General features: G+C 46.4%; 1 protein-coding gene across 2 annotated transcripts in view; it reads left to right on the top strand.

Annotated features, from left to right (window-relative positions):
• Window positions 1-265: 265 nt before the first annotated feature.
• TCF7L1 (transcription factor 7 like 1) overlaps window positions 266-17,574 on the top strand; it is a 153,496-nt gene continuing 136,187 nt past the window's right edge. The window contains exons 1-4 of one of the 2 annotated variants that reach the window (XM_058550809.1): window positions 266-935; window positions 1,018-1,081; window positions 1,327-1,454; window positions 5,503-5,646. In XM_058550809.1, coding sequence (XP_058406792.1) covers window positions 684-935; window positions 1,018-1,081; window positions 1,327-1,454; window positions 5,503-5,646 — 588 coding nt within the window. In that variant the 5' untranslated portion in view covers window positions 266-683. The remainder of the gene's footprint in view (window positions 936-1,017; window positions 1,082-1,326; window positions 1,455-5,502; window positions 5,647-17,574) is intronic. The other variant, XM_058550810.1, reaches the window with a different exon arrangement.

Genomic DNA, 17,574 nt, shown 5'->3' with positions numbered 1-17,574 from the left:
TGCCGCCCGCCAGAGCGCAGATACGGTGGGAGGGGGTGTGGAACCGGTGTGGAGTTCTGGGGCTTCTTGGAAGAAAGTTAGGTGATGCCTAGCGGTGGGGGCAGGACTCCAGCAGTTCTCGGGAGAGTGGGGGGAGGGTCGCCGCGAGTGCGGGGTGCGGCGCTGGGGAGAGGGCGAGGGCGAGTCTGGGGGTGAGGGTGGTGCACGCTGCGGGGAGGCGCAGCCCCCGGAAGGTGTGAGTGAGCGGCCTGCGAGTGTGAATGTGAGTGTGTGCGCGCGCTGGAGCTCTCCGGGTTCCGCGAGGCGCGCGGGTGTCAGCTTGCAGCCGGGGCTCCTCCCCTCCGGCCCCCCTGCCCAGCCCGGCGGTCCCTCCTTCCTTCCCCGCTCGCCCCTCCCCGGCGGGCCAGGCGCTGGGACGCCCCGGCGGAGCAGGCGGCGGCGGCGGCGAGCTGGGGAGCCCTGGGCTCGGCGCTGCCGGAGGGGCTCGAGCCGAGCCGCCCCCGCCCCGGCCCGGCCGCGCCGGCCCCGCTTCCCGCCGGGCCACGCCCTGTCAAACTTTGTTGCGGCGGCCGCCGCGGCGGCGAGCGGAGCGGGCGGGCGAGCGGGAGGGAGGGGCGCCGGGCCCGGCCGGGTGCGGGTGGCGAGGGGCTCCGGGAGCGGCGGCCCCGGCCCGCGGCCCCACCATGCCCCAGCTCGGCGGCGGCGGCGGCGGCGGCGGCGGCGGCGGGGGTGGCGGCGGCGGCGGCTCGGGCGCCGGGGCGGCCGGCGGAGGGGACGACCTCGGGGCGAACGACGAGCTGATCCCCTTCCAGGACGAGGGGGGCGAGGAGCAGGAGCCGAGCAGCGACAGCGCCTCGGCGCAGCGGGACCTGGACGAGGTCAAGTCGTCCCTGGTCAACGAGTCGGAGAACCAGAGCAGCAGCTCGGACTCCGAGGTAAGGAGGCTCCGCGGCCGCCCCCGAGGGACCCCGGCCCGGCGCTCGCTCACCCGCCATCGCCTTTGTGTCTCCTCCGCAGGCAGAGAGGCGCCCGCAGCCCGCCCGGGACGCTTTCCAGAAGCCGCGGGACTATTTCGCCGAAGGTACGTGCGGGCCCCGGCAGCCCCCACTCCCGGGCCCCGCTGCGCTCCGGGCCTGGGCTCAGGCCGCCCACGGGTCTTCTCGCCCCAGTGGCCGTGCCCCTGCTCTCCGCCCCTCTCGGCCGCAGCCGTCCGGGGGCGCGCAGGGTGGGGGGGGGCGCTCGGGTCCCCGGTTCCCGCCTCGGGTCCCCTGCTGTGTTTGCTGTCCCGGGGCCCGGGTCTCATCCCTGCCTTGGTCTTGCCCGCAGTGAGAAGGCCCCAGGACGGCGCGTTCTTTAAGGGCCCCCCCTACCCTGGGTACCCGTTCCTGATGATCCCGGACCTGAGCAGCCCGTACCTCCCCAACGGACCCCTGTCTCCCGGAGGAGCGCGCACGGTGAGTACCTGTCGGGCCGCGCGCCAGGGAGGACAGAAGGCCGGGGCCCGCTGGATGCGCCCCCGGACTCGACGATGGGGTGGGGGATGGGGCCGTCCCGTGAGTATCCTGGGCAGAACTTGTTTGCGGAGCTGAACTATTTTGTGGCGGCCGAGTGTTAGGCTGCGCTGGCCAGTGCGTGGATGAAAGTAAAGTTACTTTAAATCCTTCTCTTTTGCTCGGGAGAGGCTTTGGGGTCCACTTCTGGGGTCTTCCTTGGCCAGCAAAATTCTTTGCTCTCGCTAAAGGAAAACTTGGATTTGTGCCGGCTTCTGGGGGGGGGTCTTGCTTTCCTTCCTGGAAATCGGTCAGCTTTCCCTGGCAGTTGGGCAATGGGCCGGGGGAGCTGGGTTGGCGACGTTGCCCCACGACTCCAGTTTCACTGGGCGGCTGCGAGTTGGTTCCTAAGAAACCCAGTATTCGTGGCGGGTTATTCACATCCCCCTTTCCCACCCCCAGCCCTCGCGCGGGAGCCTCTGCATTTCTGTGGAGCTCGGGATTTGAAACTCGCCGAGATGATTTCGAAGGCGACCCGAGGCATTCTGCAAGTTGAGGAACTTGGCTTTTTACCCCTTTATTGCCGGCTTTTCTCATTTAAAGCGAGCGCTGCGACACTTTAAACCTGTTAATGGGCGCGCATTGTGTGCTGCGCGCTGGCATTTAGAGCCGTGATTAAGCAAATTGACCCGGCCCCAGACGACGTGCAAATGAGGGCGGATTCCATCGCCCCCTCCCTGGCTCTAAACTCCCGCCCCCCGCGTCGCGAGGGGCGCAGCCCGGAGCTGGCGAGGCTGTTGTGTTCCCCGAGCCACCACCCCACCCCAGGGCCCCCTGCCCAGGTGTTAGGGCCTATGGCAGGTCTTGGGTGAGCGCTTGCCTACTGTGTGCCAGGCTCTTGCGCCCTGCTGCTTGGGCAGCACGCGCGCGGTAGTCGTTCTCTTTGCTTCCCGCCCAGCTTCCAGTGCTCGCCAGTTCTTTCCTGATTCCGGGGCAGGAGGTGTTGGCGTCTTATGAGCGGGCCCCGACGAGCTCATTTTGGGCTTAAGTTACCCTTAAATAATGGTCATAATTAAAGGCCGCCTGAGACACCCTCGGTGCTGAATGCGATCCCTGCTCTCATGGTACAAAGGTCGGTGGAGAGCGGAGGCGTCTGCTGTGGGTTCAGTGGTGGGTGCTCTCCTGGCCAGCTGGGATGTGGGGGCTCTGACCAACCGAGAGGGGTGTGGGACTACACAGCCCTCACCTTTCAAGCCGGGAAGACCCTGCAGCTTTGGCCCTACTTTGGAGCATCCCAGGAAGTCCTGAATATAAACTGGATATGGGCATCTGGCTGTTGCTTTTTCTCGTTCAGATTAAAAGAAAAAAGGTGCTAGTAAAAGTTGAGCAAAACAAGCTGCAGTAGCTTTGTTCAGATTTCCCCTGATTCCCTTCCATGTCTGCAGATGTAGCTCCATTCTGAAAGTTTTGGTAGCGTTTCTGTAACTTTGTGTATGTGAGAGGGTTACGCTACTAAAGACCCAGTTTTCCATTTTACCTTTAGGTGTCTGGAAAGAGTCTGGGAGGCATTAACCTCTGTCAGTCAGAATTGATCTAAGTCCTGGTGCAGATAAAGTCACAAGAAATGTCCCCATTATGACCAACTATTTCCCTCAAGCAGGCTATTCCTTCCAGCTACCCATTTCTCACTAGGGCATTTTGATTCTTCCTCTTCGAATGGTGACTCTGCCAACTGCCTGTCTTCATGTACTGCCCACTGAGGAAGAGCCCAGTGGGACAGATTTTCAGTTTGTTTATCAGTCCCTTACTTCTTTCTACCATCTTACGTGTTCTTTTACCTAAGAACTTCCAAAGGCTGATTCTTGCTGGTAGTGGGGATTCCTGGTCACTAAAAACAAGCCTTTGGGATTTTTGGAGCCTGTCTTGGGGAAGCCGACCTTTCTTCTCTGCATGCGTGACTATCCCTGCTCATCCCTGCAGCTGTTCCCTGCCCTGGCCCATGTCACCATCCTCCTTTTGAGCCTCCTCCAAGGACACACACCCTCATGCTGTTGACCTTTCCTAAGGGACTTAGTATATCCTGTCCCACTCTTATACCTACATCTAGTCTCCCTGGTGAATTGCCCTTGCAGAAGTCAGGTCAGTTCTCCTATTGTTTCTGTGCCCCTTATGTGCCTATCATCGTGTTTAGGCCTGCCTGGTCACAAAGTTCATTGATGTACTGGGGAAGTTTCCTGTGGTTAGATCAGCTCAGTAGAACCTGCTAATTTGACCCTATCCTTGGGCACCATGGGCTGTTAGGAAAGCAAGTGAAGAAACACTTAAGCATTTGATTGTCTGGACTATAGGGTTAAGGTGATGCTTTTCCTCTAGATGATTATATTAATGTGATTGACACAAACTATAGGTGCAGACAAAGTGGCCCTCTGTTGGCGTCCCAGCCTGGTAAAATGAATGTAGATAGATACAGAGTGGAGGAAGGAAGAGAGGTACCTGGAATATATGATCTGCTCTCTCTTTTGGCATCCTGGGTCTTTTTTGGTTTCCCCTCTAAATTTCGCAGCCTTAGGCTTTGCTGCTGTAAGGCCTATAAGTGGTTTAAAATTGGGTGCCCTGGGGCTGGCCCGGTGGCTTAGCAGTTAAGTGCGCACTGCGCTACTGGCAGCCCGGGTTTGGATCCCTGGCGCACACCGACGCATCGCTTGTCAGGCCATGCTGAGGCCGCGTCCCACATACAGCAACTAGAAGGATGTGCAACTATGACATACAAGTATCTACTGGGGCTTTGGGGGGTGGAAAAAAAAAAAAGCAGGAGGATTGGCAACAGATGTTAGCTCAGAGCCGGTCTTCCTCAGCAAAAAGAGGAGGATTAGCACGGATGTTAGCTCAGGGCTGATCTTCCTCACACACACACACACAAAATTGGGTGTCCTCAGTTCTCTGCTGCTCTAACACTTTCTGTAGATACCAAGCCTGAAGAAAAAGTGGGGATTGGCTGGAGTGTTTTCAGGGTGTTAATTGACTCTAGGAATAGCAAGCAGGAGGACTGCAACACTCTCACCCACTGGCATAATTCCTGCTGGGACAACTAGGGGCTGGCCAGTCCTGTAACCTGGCCACCTCCTCCCCATGCATTACCTTTGCCCTCCACTCTGGTTTGGCTGGGAGGCTGGGAAGTGGCCTCTTCCTGAGGCTCTTTAGAGAAGAAGTCCCCTTAACCTGGGCCGTGTGCCAAGCCTCCAAGCTGTAATTCATTCTCATCTGGAGCCCTGGGGACCCTGTGGCCTATCAAGAGTGGAATGACTGCCACAAACCATCTTTCACTCCTTCAAATAGTCACCCCGAAATTATACATTCACTCATGACAAGGCTTCACAAGTTTACTAAACCACCTCAGCGCTGTTGACTAGAATGTTGTTAGGAAAATGTAAGTCAACACAGAAGAAAGTGGATGTCAAAAATAGTTTGACTAATGAGAGCCAAAAAAAAAATGTTGACTGTGGTTCATCAAGCCAGCTACAAAGTGATAGAGAGTAGTCTGTGACCACAATTTGAAGGCTAATGACGTTTTGGAAAAGAACACGTCCAGGTAGAGTTGCTGAGGAAATCTCTAGTTTTTGTGTCCAGTTTATAACTTGAAGAGCTACTCTTGTGCAGTTCAGGCACCAGTTGCCCGCACCTTTCTCAGACCATCTCAACTCACATTTCTTTATGAAATTGTTCTGTTCTCCAAATATGTGCTCGTTTTTAAGCCCTTCCTATTCCACTGCTTCCCTTGGGCAGTCTTGCCCATATCCTGGGAGCTCCTATTTTCTTCCTGACACAAAGAAACCCTAGCAGAGATCTTTGTGTACATGTCAAGAAGTTTTCTGTTTTTAACAGTTGTATGTAAAAGTTCAGTAAAACCTTTTCTTTTGGAAGATCAGTATAAACATGCTGCTTTTGGTAAAATTCTTTAAAGCATTTCATCTAAATATAACTTCTGTTCCATTTTTTTCTAAATATAACTCAGGGTTTAATGAGGGCTTTTCACATGGAACAAGCTTTTTCGAGGGCCCTGCCTGCGTTGCTGAAGTTTTGGCACTTGGATTGCTGGGTGACAGTTGGTGACAAACTCTGTGGAAGGACTCGAACCCTGTCAGTCTTTTTTCTTTGGGTGAGTGGATCTAGCAGGGAACACCTACTTGCTTTGTTATAATTTTGGAAAGTTATAGATTGGTCTCATTCTTCTAGGGATTGATCTCACTTCTAGGGATTCTTGAGGAGAAAGTAGGCTAGCACGCGCACGCACATGCAAATCTAACCTTTAACGTAGAGCGTTCCAGCCAAAAAAACTGTGGCATAAGAAAGAATTTAGATGATTAACTCATTGGGAAATCTATAATGCAAAGATCCTACTTATATTTCAATTTATTATTTTTTTATTTTTTTTAAAGGCAAACACTTTATTATTTTTGTGTATGTGCGAGGAAGATTGTCCCTGAGCTAACATCTGTGCCAATCTTCCTCTATTTTGTATATGGGACACCACCACAGCATGGCTTGATGAGCGATGTGTAGGTCCGCACCTGAGATCCAAACCCACGAACCCCCAGCTGCTAAAGTGGAGTGCACAAACTTAACTACTACACCGCCAGGCTGGCCCCCTATATTCCAATTTAGAGTCAACTTTTACTTGCTACACTGGGGAAATTCAGATTGGCATCCTTAAGATTAAGTTGTAACTCCTTGACCTCATCTGATATTTATTGATGACCTATCATGGGCAATGGCTAAGGGACTGTGGGAGATAGTATGGATTAGACTCAGCTTTGTCCTAAAGGACTTAAAAATTGAGTTAGGGAGAAGTAACGTTAGCACAAACCATTATAAAAGAAAATCTATGTTAAGAGTCAATCAAGTCCAGAGAAGAATTTTCAGAATAAAGAGAATAGAAAAATTGTTTTGGGCTGGCGTGATCAAGGAAAGTGGATAGAGGAAGTTGTTTTATTTATTTATTTTTTGTAATTTTATTTATTTATTTATTTTTCCCCTCAAAGCCCCAGTAGATAGTTGTATGTCATAGCTGCACATCCTTCTAGTTGCTGTATGTGGGATGCAGCCTCAGCATGGCCGGAGAAGCGGTGCGTCGGTGCGCGCCGGGGATCCAGATCTGGGCTGCCAGCAGCGGAGCGCGCGCACTTAACCACTAAGCCACGGGGCCGGCCCAAGGAAGTTGTTTTAAACTAGCCCCTGAAACTCAGTCATTCTTTAATTCAAAGTAATTTTTGTTAATTATAAAAACTTTAAACAGTACAGAAGTATTTAGAATGAAAAGTGGAGGTCCTCCTCCACCCCCATCTTGAGGTAGAAGCCAGCATGGGGAGAGCAAAGGCATGGAGGGAGGAAAAGTTTGGGGCTGTTTGGGGTAATGCAAGTGATTCCTTTTGCCTGGAAGGATAAGGGGCCAGGCCTTGAATGCCAGTGAAGGAATCTAGTTGCATTCAAGAAGCAACGGAGAACCATCAAAAGTTATGCTGGGAAGTGATGTGACTTGTACATGTGCTTAAAAAGGATAATAGTGTCCTGGAAGGAGCTAGAATGCTTAGGAGACTCACAGGAGTCCAAGGATGAGGTGAAAAGGGCTTAAGAGCACCCAAAAGGAAAGGAAGGGAAGGATGGGAGAGGCTGGGATGGTTGCTTGAATTTGTGGAGAAGGGTGGTACTGGAGGCAGAAAGTGGCTGATGTCACAGGTAACTCCTGGTGTCAGAGCCTGGGTGACCTGGGGAATGACTTGCAGGAGGGGCCCTGGCCTACTGTTCTTGCTTCCCCAGTGTTGGACAGATGCTCACTGAATATTTTGGCAATAACAGAGCCCCCGTGGTCTGTGAGAGGCTCTCACTTCGAGGAATTGCTGAGTTTCATTGAAGACACATTGGATTTGAAGGGATATTGAGGGGATAGTGGAAACTCTAGCAACTAGATGCTGCAGGGAGCAAGAGAAGGAAGGGAGAAGATTCTCAGAGTAGAGAAGTCACTGAAGGAGGATGGAAAGGGGCACTTGCCAAGGTAGGAGGAGAGCTTAGGTACTGTGGCCACATGGAAGCTGGAGGGAGAGAAAAGAGATGTCCTCAGTGTCAGATGCCACACAGAGGGGACGAGAAGATTGAGGGGTCAAGAGGAGCTTTGGGAATTCAGCTTAGGAAGTTATTGGTGCCCATGGAGAGAAGTATTCCAGGCAAGTGGTGATGATAAAGATAAGGAGGCAGAGACACTAGCTTAGGGCTTCCCAATTGGTGCCAAGGCGCTGTGCTGTGGCCTGGTCCCAGGGTGTGGCCCATCCCTCACTCTTCAGCCAGAACCCCAGACCCGCAGTTGCGAGCAGCCTCCTCTCTCTACCCCTGTGTGTCTTACACATTTCACTTCCTGTCTCCCATAACCTGGAAGATGTTGGGAAACCAGACTCCGGACAACCTGTTAATAAGACAATTGGCTGTGGCAAGAGGTGGGAAGGGAAGAGCTGCAGGCTTTGGAGAGAGTATATTTAGGATGCTGGAGTGGGAGCTTGTTTGTAGGGGCAGGAGGGTAGGGTACAAGATGAATAGGGGAGAAGATAGGAGGAAGAAGAGATGAGACTGAGAACACTGGGAAGAAGGCAGTCTTCTTCCTTCATTGATGGATGATGCTCGACGGTAGGTGTTCTCCCAATTTTGCAGGCTAGCTCAAGGGTTAAAGATGGAGATGTAGAAAAATGCAGAGGTGGAGTTGACAGAAATTGAGTGGGGAGTGCATTGGATGGCTAGATGGCTTTGAGATTCTCAGTAAAACCAAGGGCAGGTTGGCTGGGGTGGGAGTCCTGGAATTTTGTTGTAGGGAGACTACAGGCCTTTCCTCTGCACCCCATTATAAAGCCGAAAATGTTGGGAACCTTTAGCAACATGTTAAATAATGAACCGTTTGTGTATTGATTGAAAGATATGACCCACTTGGAGAAATTTTCCTGTTTTTTCTTGTCTGGTGCTGGCTGATTTCGAATGGGGATGGAGATGGGAATCAAAATATACTCCTTTGCAATCAGGGGCAGGTACTGGGATGTGATAAGTAATTGGGGATGGGAAAGGACTGGCTGCTTAAAAGCATGTAGAAAAACTTAGCCCCAAACTGGCTAATCTAATAATGTACTTTTGGAGGAGGTTTTTATATGTCCCATGCTTTATTATCTTCTCCCAAACTGGATTTAGGATTTAGGGAACAATGAAATAAATACAGTTTCCAAAACCTTGGTATTTGGGAATGAAAGGATTTGCCTTTTCCTCTGTACTGTATATACTGCGCAGTGAACACAAGTCTGTAGGGTTTCTTTCTGAGACTCATAAGGTGTTAGAGATGCTCTGAGTTACATCAATTGACAGATGCCTTTAAGGTTCTAAAATAAATTTCAGGGGCCAGCCCCGTGGCTTAGCGGTTAAGTGCTCGCGGTGCGCTACTGGCGGCCCGGGTTCGGATCCGGGCGCGCATGACGCACCGCTTCTCTGGCCATGTTGAGGCCATGTCCCACCTACAGCAACTAGAAGGATGTGCAGCTCTGACATACAACTATCCACTGGGGCTTTGGGGGAAAAAATAAATAAATAAAATTATAAAATAAATTTCAGAATCCTAAATCTTTCCTTTTCATTATGGGAATAGCCTACGGATTTTCATGGGATAATGAGCATTTAGTTTAGAAATACACTTCAAAGTTTGAAAATAAAATCATAAAAATGTTTTCCTAAACATGGCCCTTTTCAAGAGTTTTTGTGGAAGTGATAGGGGTGATAACTCTAGTGACCTGGAGTCCTCAGGACAGGACATGATCTCACACTCTCACTCTCAAACTGTGTTAGAGCCTGTTAGAAATTTATTTCATTCAAGGGGAGGAACAAGTGTCCACCCTAATTGTAGAAAATAAACATAAAATAAATATAAACAAAACATTCACGAAAGAAGAACCTGCAAACAACTACCAAATATGTTCAACCGCCCAGCTAGTCAAAAAATGCTAATAAAGACAATCATTTTTTGGCCCACCAAATTAACAGAGATTTTGTCTTAATAAGACTTTTCAGTGCTGGCAAATGTATGGTAAAGTGGGTGCTCTCATTTGCTGTTCTTGAAGAATGTAAATAGCCCCAGCCCATTTGGAAAGCACTTGGCAATGGCTATTAAAACTTTAATAGTTTTCATAGCTGCTGACCTGCTAGGGAGTAGATACTCATTATTCCCATTTTGCTGCGGTGCAGACAGACTTGTAGAGGTCAAGTATCTTGTTCAAGATCACGCTGCTGGCAGTTGCCAGCACAAAGATTTGAACTTGGTTGTGAGTCCAAAGTCTGGGTCTTCCCATTTCCACCCTTGTAAGTTTACGCACATGCCTGGTAGAAGTAGCTCCTCCTCCTCCTGGGAGAAGGGCAGCTGACCTTTGTGTCTCAGTTTAGAAATCCTGATGTGAGTTATCGGTTAGGGTGGAGGGTGGGTAGATTTGTTCTGACTACAGATTGGACCTGGGCATGTACCTTCCCAAATAAACAGTTGTATGAGTGAGCGAGTGACTGTGGTTTAAGTTGTTCCACCAGTACTGTGTGTAGTCCAGAGGAGTTAAATAGCCTTTAGTGGGCGGCCCCAGGGAACTTCACCACTACATGTTACCCTCTTTCAGAGGAAAAAGTGGTTATCTACCAACATTTGAACTTTTTTGAACTTTGGGACTGTTCTTCCTTGTCCAAATCGGGGGAGTTGGAAGAATACGCAAGTGTGTCTTGGGTGTGGAAGACGGCGGGTGGAGTAAACTCACTCGCTGCCCCTGCAATTTGATTACAACATAGTTGGGTTAAGAAACCAAGTTCTGGTGAACCAAGTGTGCAAATATTACTTCCCTGTTGTTCATTTTATAAAATATTTTATAAATTGGCTTTTTCTTAAGGTTCTCTAAGTTAAAAATCAGTCCCAATCATCTATAACTATTTCAGTAAATTGACTATTAAATAAATACTAAGCATTTACACAGAGAATTATTTTGGGAATTGTAGAGAATGTGCTAGTCCCCCCGCCTTCTGTGTGTGTGTGTGTGTGTGTGTGTGTGTGTGTGTGTGTGTAAGATGGTTTGAAATTAGGAATCAGGTAATTCAGTGCTTTTTCCTTCACTTCCCAAATTATTTTCCAGATGGTCTCTTTCTGAAAACAATAGCATGGTGGAAAGATTAATAAGAGGGGCTTCTGAGTATAGTTGATAGAAGTTGGCAAGGTACTTGAGGTCCCAGCTAAGGCCTCCTGGAGACCTGGGTATTGCAAGGCACTAAATCTTAGTGAGACAAATGTCTTAACCTTATAAAATGAATGGGGCTGTTATTTGTAGGAATGTCTATAAAATATGTGTGGAAAAACAGAAAGGCATAAATATGAGAGATAGTAACTGATTAAGAAATAGATGGGTCTGATGATAAGGAAGAAAAACAAAAGAAGTAGGAATGAGTGGTGTGAAAAGCTGATCAATGCACAAGGCCAGATTTGTTGTCAGTAGTGATTTCTGATGTTTGGAACTACACTCTTCTCCATAAATTCCAAAAAGGATACATCAGGGTCACTAAAATCAGTTGGATTTATAATACATACCTTCTAGAGGTAGGTTGGCTGTTCCTCCTGAAGACACTTATGCAAGGACCCTGCATGGGTGCCCTGTAGCCCCCTGAGCTGGAAGGGACCATCCAGCCCACCTCCCTAGGGAGAAGCCCAAGCCCCGGCAGACTGTGGACTTGCCCGAAATCAGGCATTTGTGAATGAAGAGAGAGGACTAGGCACAGCTGGGCTCGCTGGCGCTTTCCTCTCTCCACTATGAGAGATGCACAGTAAGGCCAGCTGAAAGCAGTACTGCAGAGACAATGCGCTTTGAAATGCTTCTTTATTAAACCATAACACCTGACCCGTGATAGCTGAGTCACAGACATTTGTTGAATGTTGACAGCATGAATATTTAAACATCAATATTTAAAAAAACAGCCCTGTAGGCACTTGCAATGTTCCAGGGCGCTATATCACACTGTTTACAACTGTTACCACGTTGAACCCTTGCACGTCTGATGTTATAACCTCTGTTTTATCCACGAGGAAGCTGAGACTGAGAGTAAGTGAGGGGCCCAGAGTCACCTCTCCAGAGGTGGTAGAGCCGTCATTCCAGCCATAATGCTGCAGTTTCCCCTCTACTGAAAGATGACAGCCAAATTAATGTGAATATGTCATTTGGAGCAAGATACAAAGAAATGATGTGTACAAGGAACAGATGAATAATGAGTAACATCTCTCTGCATTCATTGTTTTCCCTGGCATTTCAAGCCCTTTCAGTTAGGAGGTACTTTTAATGGCTGCTGCTGCCTGGGGTAGAGTCAGAGCCTTAATGGCTGGACAGTTTCAGAGATGGTGTTCATTGCTGCCTTAGTCTTTCTTTGCTTTTCTGTGCTCTGCAACTCCATTTAATCTATTTTTTCCTTCTTATTTCCCTCGTGTTTTTTCTGACATCTTGAGGTGGTAAACTTGGTTCCTTAGATACCACGATATATAATTGTTATGTGCATCTGTTGGCTTGGTCTATTGCCCACTCCCTCCTCCTGCCCAGACCCACTTTCTTGTACATGCATGAATGTAGTCATGTACCGCATAATGACATTTCAGTTAACGACAGACCTCATACATGACAGTGGTCCCAGGAGATTAGTACCATTTAGCCTAGGTATGTAGTAGGCTATACCATCTAGGTTTGTGGAAGTGTACTCTATGATATTCACACAACGACAAAATGACCTAACAACGCATTTCTCAGAATGCATCCCTGTCGTTAAGCTACACGTGACTGTATTGTTTTACATGCAAATTGGATACAGTCATTGCTTATTAATTATATTATCTATTTAAACTGTTTTCTAGGTGGGATGCTAGAGGAGAGGCATAGTAGGAGTATTAGAGATGCATGAGATGAAAACACTTTATACTACTACTTTACAACATATGCTTTTCTGTTAATAAAATGCTTCTCAGGGAGCGAGACACCGGTGCTAAAGCTTTAGAGTAGGAAATAGATCATCTTCACACCCTATTCCCAGGCTCTCCTAAGGAGAGTTAAAGCAGGAAGGGGCTGGGATGGTGAGAGAGTCTGGAGTTGGAGAGAGCCCCTTAATAAGCAATTCCCTTGACTTTGCACTGAAAGAAAGAGAGGAAAGTATGCGGAGAGAAGCCCAAGGCTTGAGGGATAGAGGAGCATACTCCATTGCCGGGCCACCCTTTTTCCCTTGGAGAGGGCTAAGGGGTCTGGGACTAGGTTTGGCCACGGTCTGCAAGGCCTTGAATCCCAGCCTGGCCATGGTCTGGCTCTGTACCCCGGTGCCCCTCTTTGGCAAAATGGGGATAATGATAATATCTGAGAGTCACTGAATTAACATTTTGGCTGAATGGACTGTGTTTTAAAACCGGGATTTGTCCAAGGCTAAAGTAAATATCAACATTGCAGAACAAATCTCTGGGATATAAAAAGAAATGGGAAATGTCATCAAAATAATTTATAGTATTATTATAACTTTATTAAGATGTTTAGTGGCTAAAACTTCTAACCAGTATTTTAATAAGTGGATATTTTCTTGCAGTATTTAAAAAAAATTTTTTTTTTTGTGAGGAAGATTAGCCCTGAGCTAACATCTATTGCCAATCCTCCTCTTTTCGCTGAGGAAGATTGGCCCTGGGCTAACATCTGTGCCCATCTTTCTCTACTTTATATGGGATGCCGCCACAGCATGGCTTGACAAGCGGGACATCAGTCCATGCCTGGGATGGGAACCTATGAACCCTGGGCCCGTGAAGCAGAGCGCTGGAACTTAACTGCTACACCACCAGGCCAGCCCCTTAAAATATTTTTATAGGAAATGATTAAATGGTACACTCAGGAGATAATCAGAAATGCTTAAACAAAAGTAATTAGTACATCAACTTCTGTACTTAGTGCAGGTTTTAAATTTACATGGTTATCAGTTTCCCTTGCAAAGAGTTACATACCACTTTAACAGAACTGCCAGTTTGTGTGAGTTCTTAATTAAATGGCTATCAGTAGGATGATATATATACAATTAATTCATGCATATGGAATTTATATGTATATATAAATTAACTTTAACTTTTTATTTTGGAATAATGTCAGACACAGAAAAAGATGCAAAACAGTACATAGAATTCCCATATACTTTTCCCTAGATTTCCCCAAATGTTAATATTTACTACATTTTCTTTATCTTTCTTTCTATAACTTTTTTCTGAACCATTTGAGAGTACAGTCAAGCACCGCATAATGACATTTTGGTCAACGATGGACTGCATATATAACGGTGGTCCCATAAGATTAGTATCATGTGGCCTAGGTGTGTAGTAGGCTATACCATCTGGGTTTGTGTAAGTACACTCTATGATGTGGGCACAATGACAAAATCACCTAACGATGTATTTCTCAGAACATATCGCCAGTATCCCGGTTGTTAAGAGACACATGACTGTAAGTTGCAGACACAATGCCTCTATTGCTAGATAAAACCAAGGACAGTCACCACAATATAGTTATCAAAATCAGGAAATTAACGTGGAAATAGTCCTATTGTCTCATCTACAGAACTTATTCAGATTTTGCCAATTGTTTTCTTACTGTCTTTTGTAGCAAAAGTAAACATTAAAAAAATTTAAGGTGGGGGAGGGTCCAGGATGAGTCCAAGATGGTGTGTTACTCTTAGTTGTCCTGTCTCTTTAGTGTCCTTCAGTCTAGAACAGTTCTTCAGTCTATGTCTCTTGTGTTCTTGACTTTTGAAGATTACAAGCCATTTATTTTGTAGAAAGACCTTGAATTCTGCTTTTTTTCTGGTGTTTCTTCATGAGTAGATTCTGGTTGTATATTTTGGGCAAGAACTCTACATAGTTGGTATGGTGTCCTTCTCAATGCTTCTCCTCAGAAGGCACCATCTATTTTTCCTATTACAGGCGATATTAATTTTGAAAATCAGTTAAAATTATGTCTGCCAGGTTTCTCCAAGAAAGTTACTATTTTTCCTCTTAGTAATTAATAAGTATCTTGTGGGGAGATACTTTGTGACTGTGTAAATATCCCATTTCTCATCAAACTTTCACCCCCTGGTTTAATTATCCATTGATGTTTCTTGCCAGAAACAATTATTACTGTGGTAGTGGCCAAATTGATGGTCACATTTTTAAAGTTTGATGTTGTAGTGCAGGAAAAATAATTTCTCAGCTCTATAAGTTGCTAGATTGTTTCTGTGACGTTCTGTAGTATATTTGTGAATACTAAATAAGATGAAGGAACAAGATATTTTTGGTCCCTTTTTTGTGTGTGTTTCTTCTTTTTATAGTTTTTGTCATCTTTATTCTGTCTGGATCAAAGATGATTTATCAAGAAATTATGGCACGTGATTTTGAAATCTTGTAAAATATTGAGGTAGTAAAGTTGACATTCTGCTCTGCATTCTAAATAGAATGTAAAGAACTTCCCAATTAGGTTTTTAGGTTTTTATGTGATGACTCCTGTGGATTTTCTCACAGTCTGGATTTTGTTAAATGCAACCCCATGATGTCCTTTAATGTGTTTTTCTGTCCCCTGTAGTTCTTGAAAATTGTTAGCTGGATTTAGATTCTCTTTTTTTGTGCTGAGGAAGATTTGCCCTGAGCTAACATCTGTGCCAATTTCCTCTGTTTTGTATATGGGTCACCGCCACATCATGGCTGACAAGTGGTGTAGGTCTGTGCCTGGGATCCGAACCCGCAAACTCAGGCCACCAAAGCAGAGCATGCTGAGCTTAATCACTAGGCCACCAGGCCAGCCGCTGGATTTAGATTCTTTTTTTTTTTTTTCTTTGTGAGGAAGACTGGCCCTGAGCTAACATCCATGCCCATCTTCCTCCACTTTACATGGGACACCGCCACAGCATAGCTTGCCAAGTGGTGCCCCGGTGCGTGCCCGGGATCCAAACCGGCGAACCCCAGGCTGCGCAGCGGAGCACATGCACTTAACCGCTTGCGCCACCGGGCGGCCCCTGGATTTAGATTCTTGATCAAGCTTCGGGGATCTCTCTTCCTCTTTCCTTTTTAATTTATTTTTGCAGGACTCTTTAATAGATATTGTCCCTACATCGAATGATGCTTAAGGTCTGGTTGTCTCTCTGTGATATTAGCGGCGACTGGTGATCATCACCCACATACTTTACTTCATTAGCAGTTTCAAAATGGTGATAATCTGTTTGTATCATTCCTTCTTCATCTATCAGCTGTAATATTTTTAAAAAGAGAAACTACCCCTCATCAACTATTAGTTACCTTAGATCAGGGGTTGGCAAACTAAGGTCCACAGGCAAAACCCAACCTGCTACTTATTTTTGTAAATAAAGTTTTATTAGAACACAGACATGCTCATTCATTTGCATGTTGTCTATGGCTGCTTTTGCACTGCAAGGGCTGAGTTGAGTAGTTGTGATGAGGCCATATGTGGCCTACAGAGCTGAAAAGATCTGGCCCTTTACAGAAAACAATTTGCTGACCTTGACTCTAGAACCTATGAGAAAAGCAATTAAATGCTTGATTCTTTCCCTTTATTTACCACTTTTTATTTGGTTTCCTATTGCCCTGCAAAGGTGACCAATGAAGTTATATTTATTTATTTATTTATTTATTTATTTTTTGTGAGGAAGATCAGCCCTGAGCTAACATCCCCGCCAATCTTCCTCTTTTTGCCGAGGGAGACTGGCCCTGAGCTAACATCCATGCAGATCTTCCTCTACTTTATGTGGGACGCCACCACAGCATGGCCTGACAAGCAGTGCGTCGGTGCGCTCCCGGGATCCGAACCCAGGCCACCACCAGCGGAGTATGCGCACTTAACCGCTACGCCACAGGGCCGCCCTGAAGTTATTTTTAAAAATATCAGTATGAACTCATGGATTTAACCCTTTTTGATGTATTTCAGTCCATTTACAATTATTATCCTTATTGATATTCAAGTTGCCCCATCTTTAGCCAGTGGGAGCCTCTTCAAGTTGGCTCCTGAGTCCTTTGACACAATCCCAGTGGTCTTTGATGTTCCCTGCTGACTGGTATGGCAGGATGTTCCAGGCTCATCTTGTGCATTTCCTGTACCAGACCTGGAGCCAGCCATTTCTAGAAGGAGCTCTGGTTCCTTTTTAGTGAAATATGTTACCTAGAGACCATAGTCTGAAGGCTGAGGGTGCACATTTAGTTCCTATATGTAATTCTATTTACTGTTATGAATGCACCAAGCAATTCTGTAGAGTTTAGAAGTAGAATATAATATGCCTATTGTAATTTAAGAACATTTAATAAATTTATTTCCTCTGAAAGTATATAATGGTCTCTTTTTAAATATATTCTTAATATTAGTAATGCTGTTAATCCTGTTTATTTAATAATTGTAGTTGTATAATTGCTTTCTATATAAAATTAATATCTTTCAGGCTTATATTTTATTCTTTTAATAAAAAATATACATATGTAGTTCTGCCAACTGATAGCATTTCAACAGATAGAGCTCATAAGGAGATTTCCACTCAAGTTACATGTAGATTGCTTCCTTGTTTTTGAAAGGCATGTTCAGATAATGACAGCAAATCTGAACATGCTTTGTTTCCTTATTGCTCACATTATTAGATTAATTAGATACGTTGGTCATCTGTGTGACCACATGATCATTGATCAGGCAGACGTTCAGGCCTTCTGAGGATTAAAGCCAAAGTTGAATAACAGATTTCTATTGAATGCTGAGGCTGAGGCCATATTTTGACATATTCCCAGGACCTACCTCCTAATTGCAAAGATTAAATAAGGTGGTATACAAGCATGTCAACAATGCCTGACACATAGTAAGAGCTTTGTTAAGGTGGATTCATTATCAGCTTTAATGGTCCCGGGTTTTCAGGACCTCCCTAGCCCCTATAAAATTTAGTCTCTTCACTATACCATTCCCTGGGCATTTACTTATATTCATTTTTGGATTTCTAATTTTCCAGAATCCATATTCTT

This window comes from Diceros bicornis, chromosome 12, assembly GCF_020826845.1.
Source record: "Diceros bicornis minor isolate mBicDic1 chromosome 12, mDicBic1.mat.cur, whole genome shotgun sequence".
Taxonomy (NCBI): domain Eukaryota; kingdom Metazoa; phylum Chordata; class Mammalia; order Perissodactyla; family Rhinocerotidae; genus Diceros; species Diceros bicornis.
The sequence above is the reverse complement of the archived record's forward strand: the minus strand, read 5'-3'. Positions and strand labels throughout refer to the sequence as shown.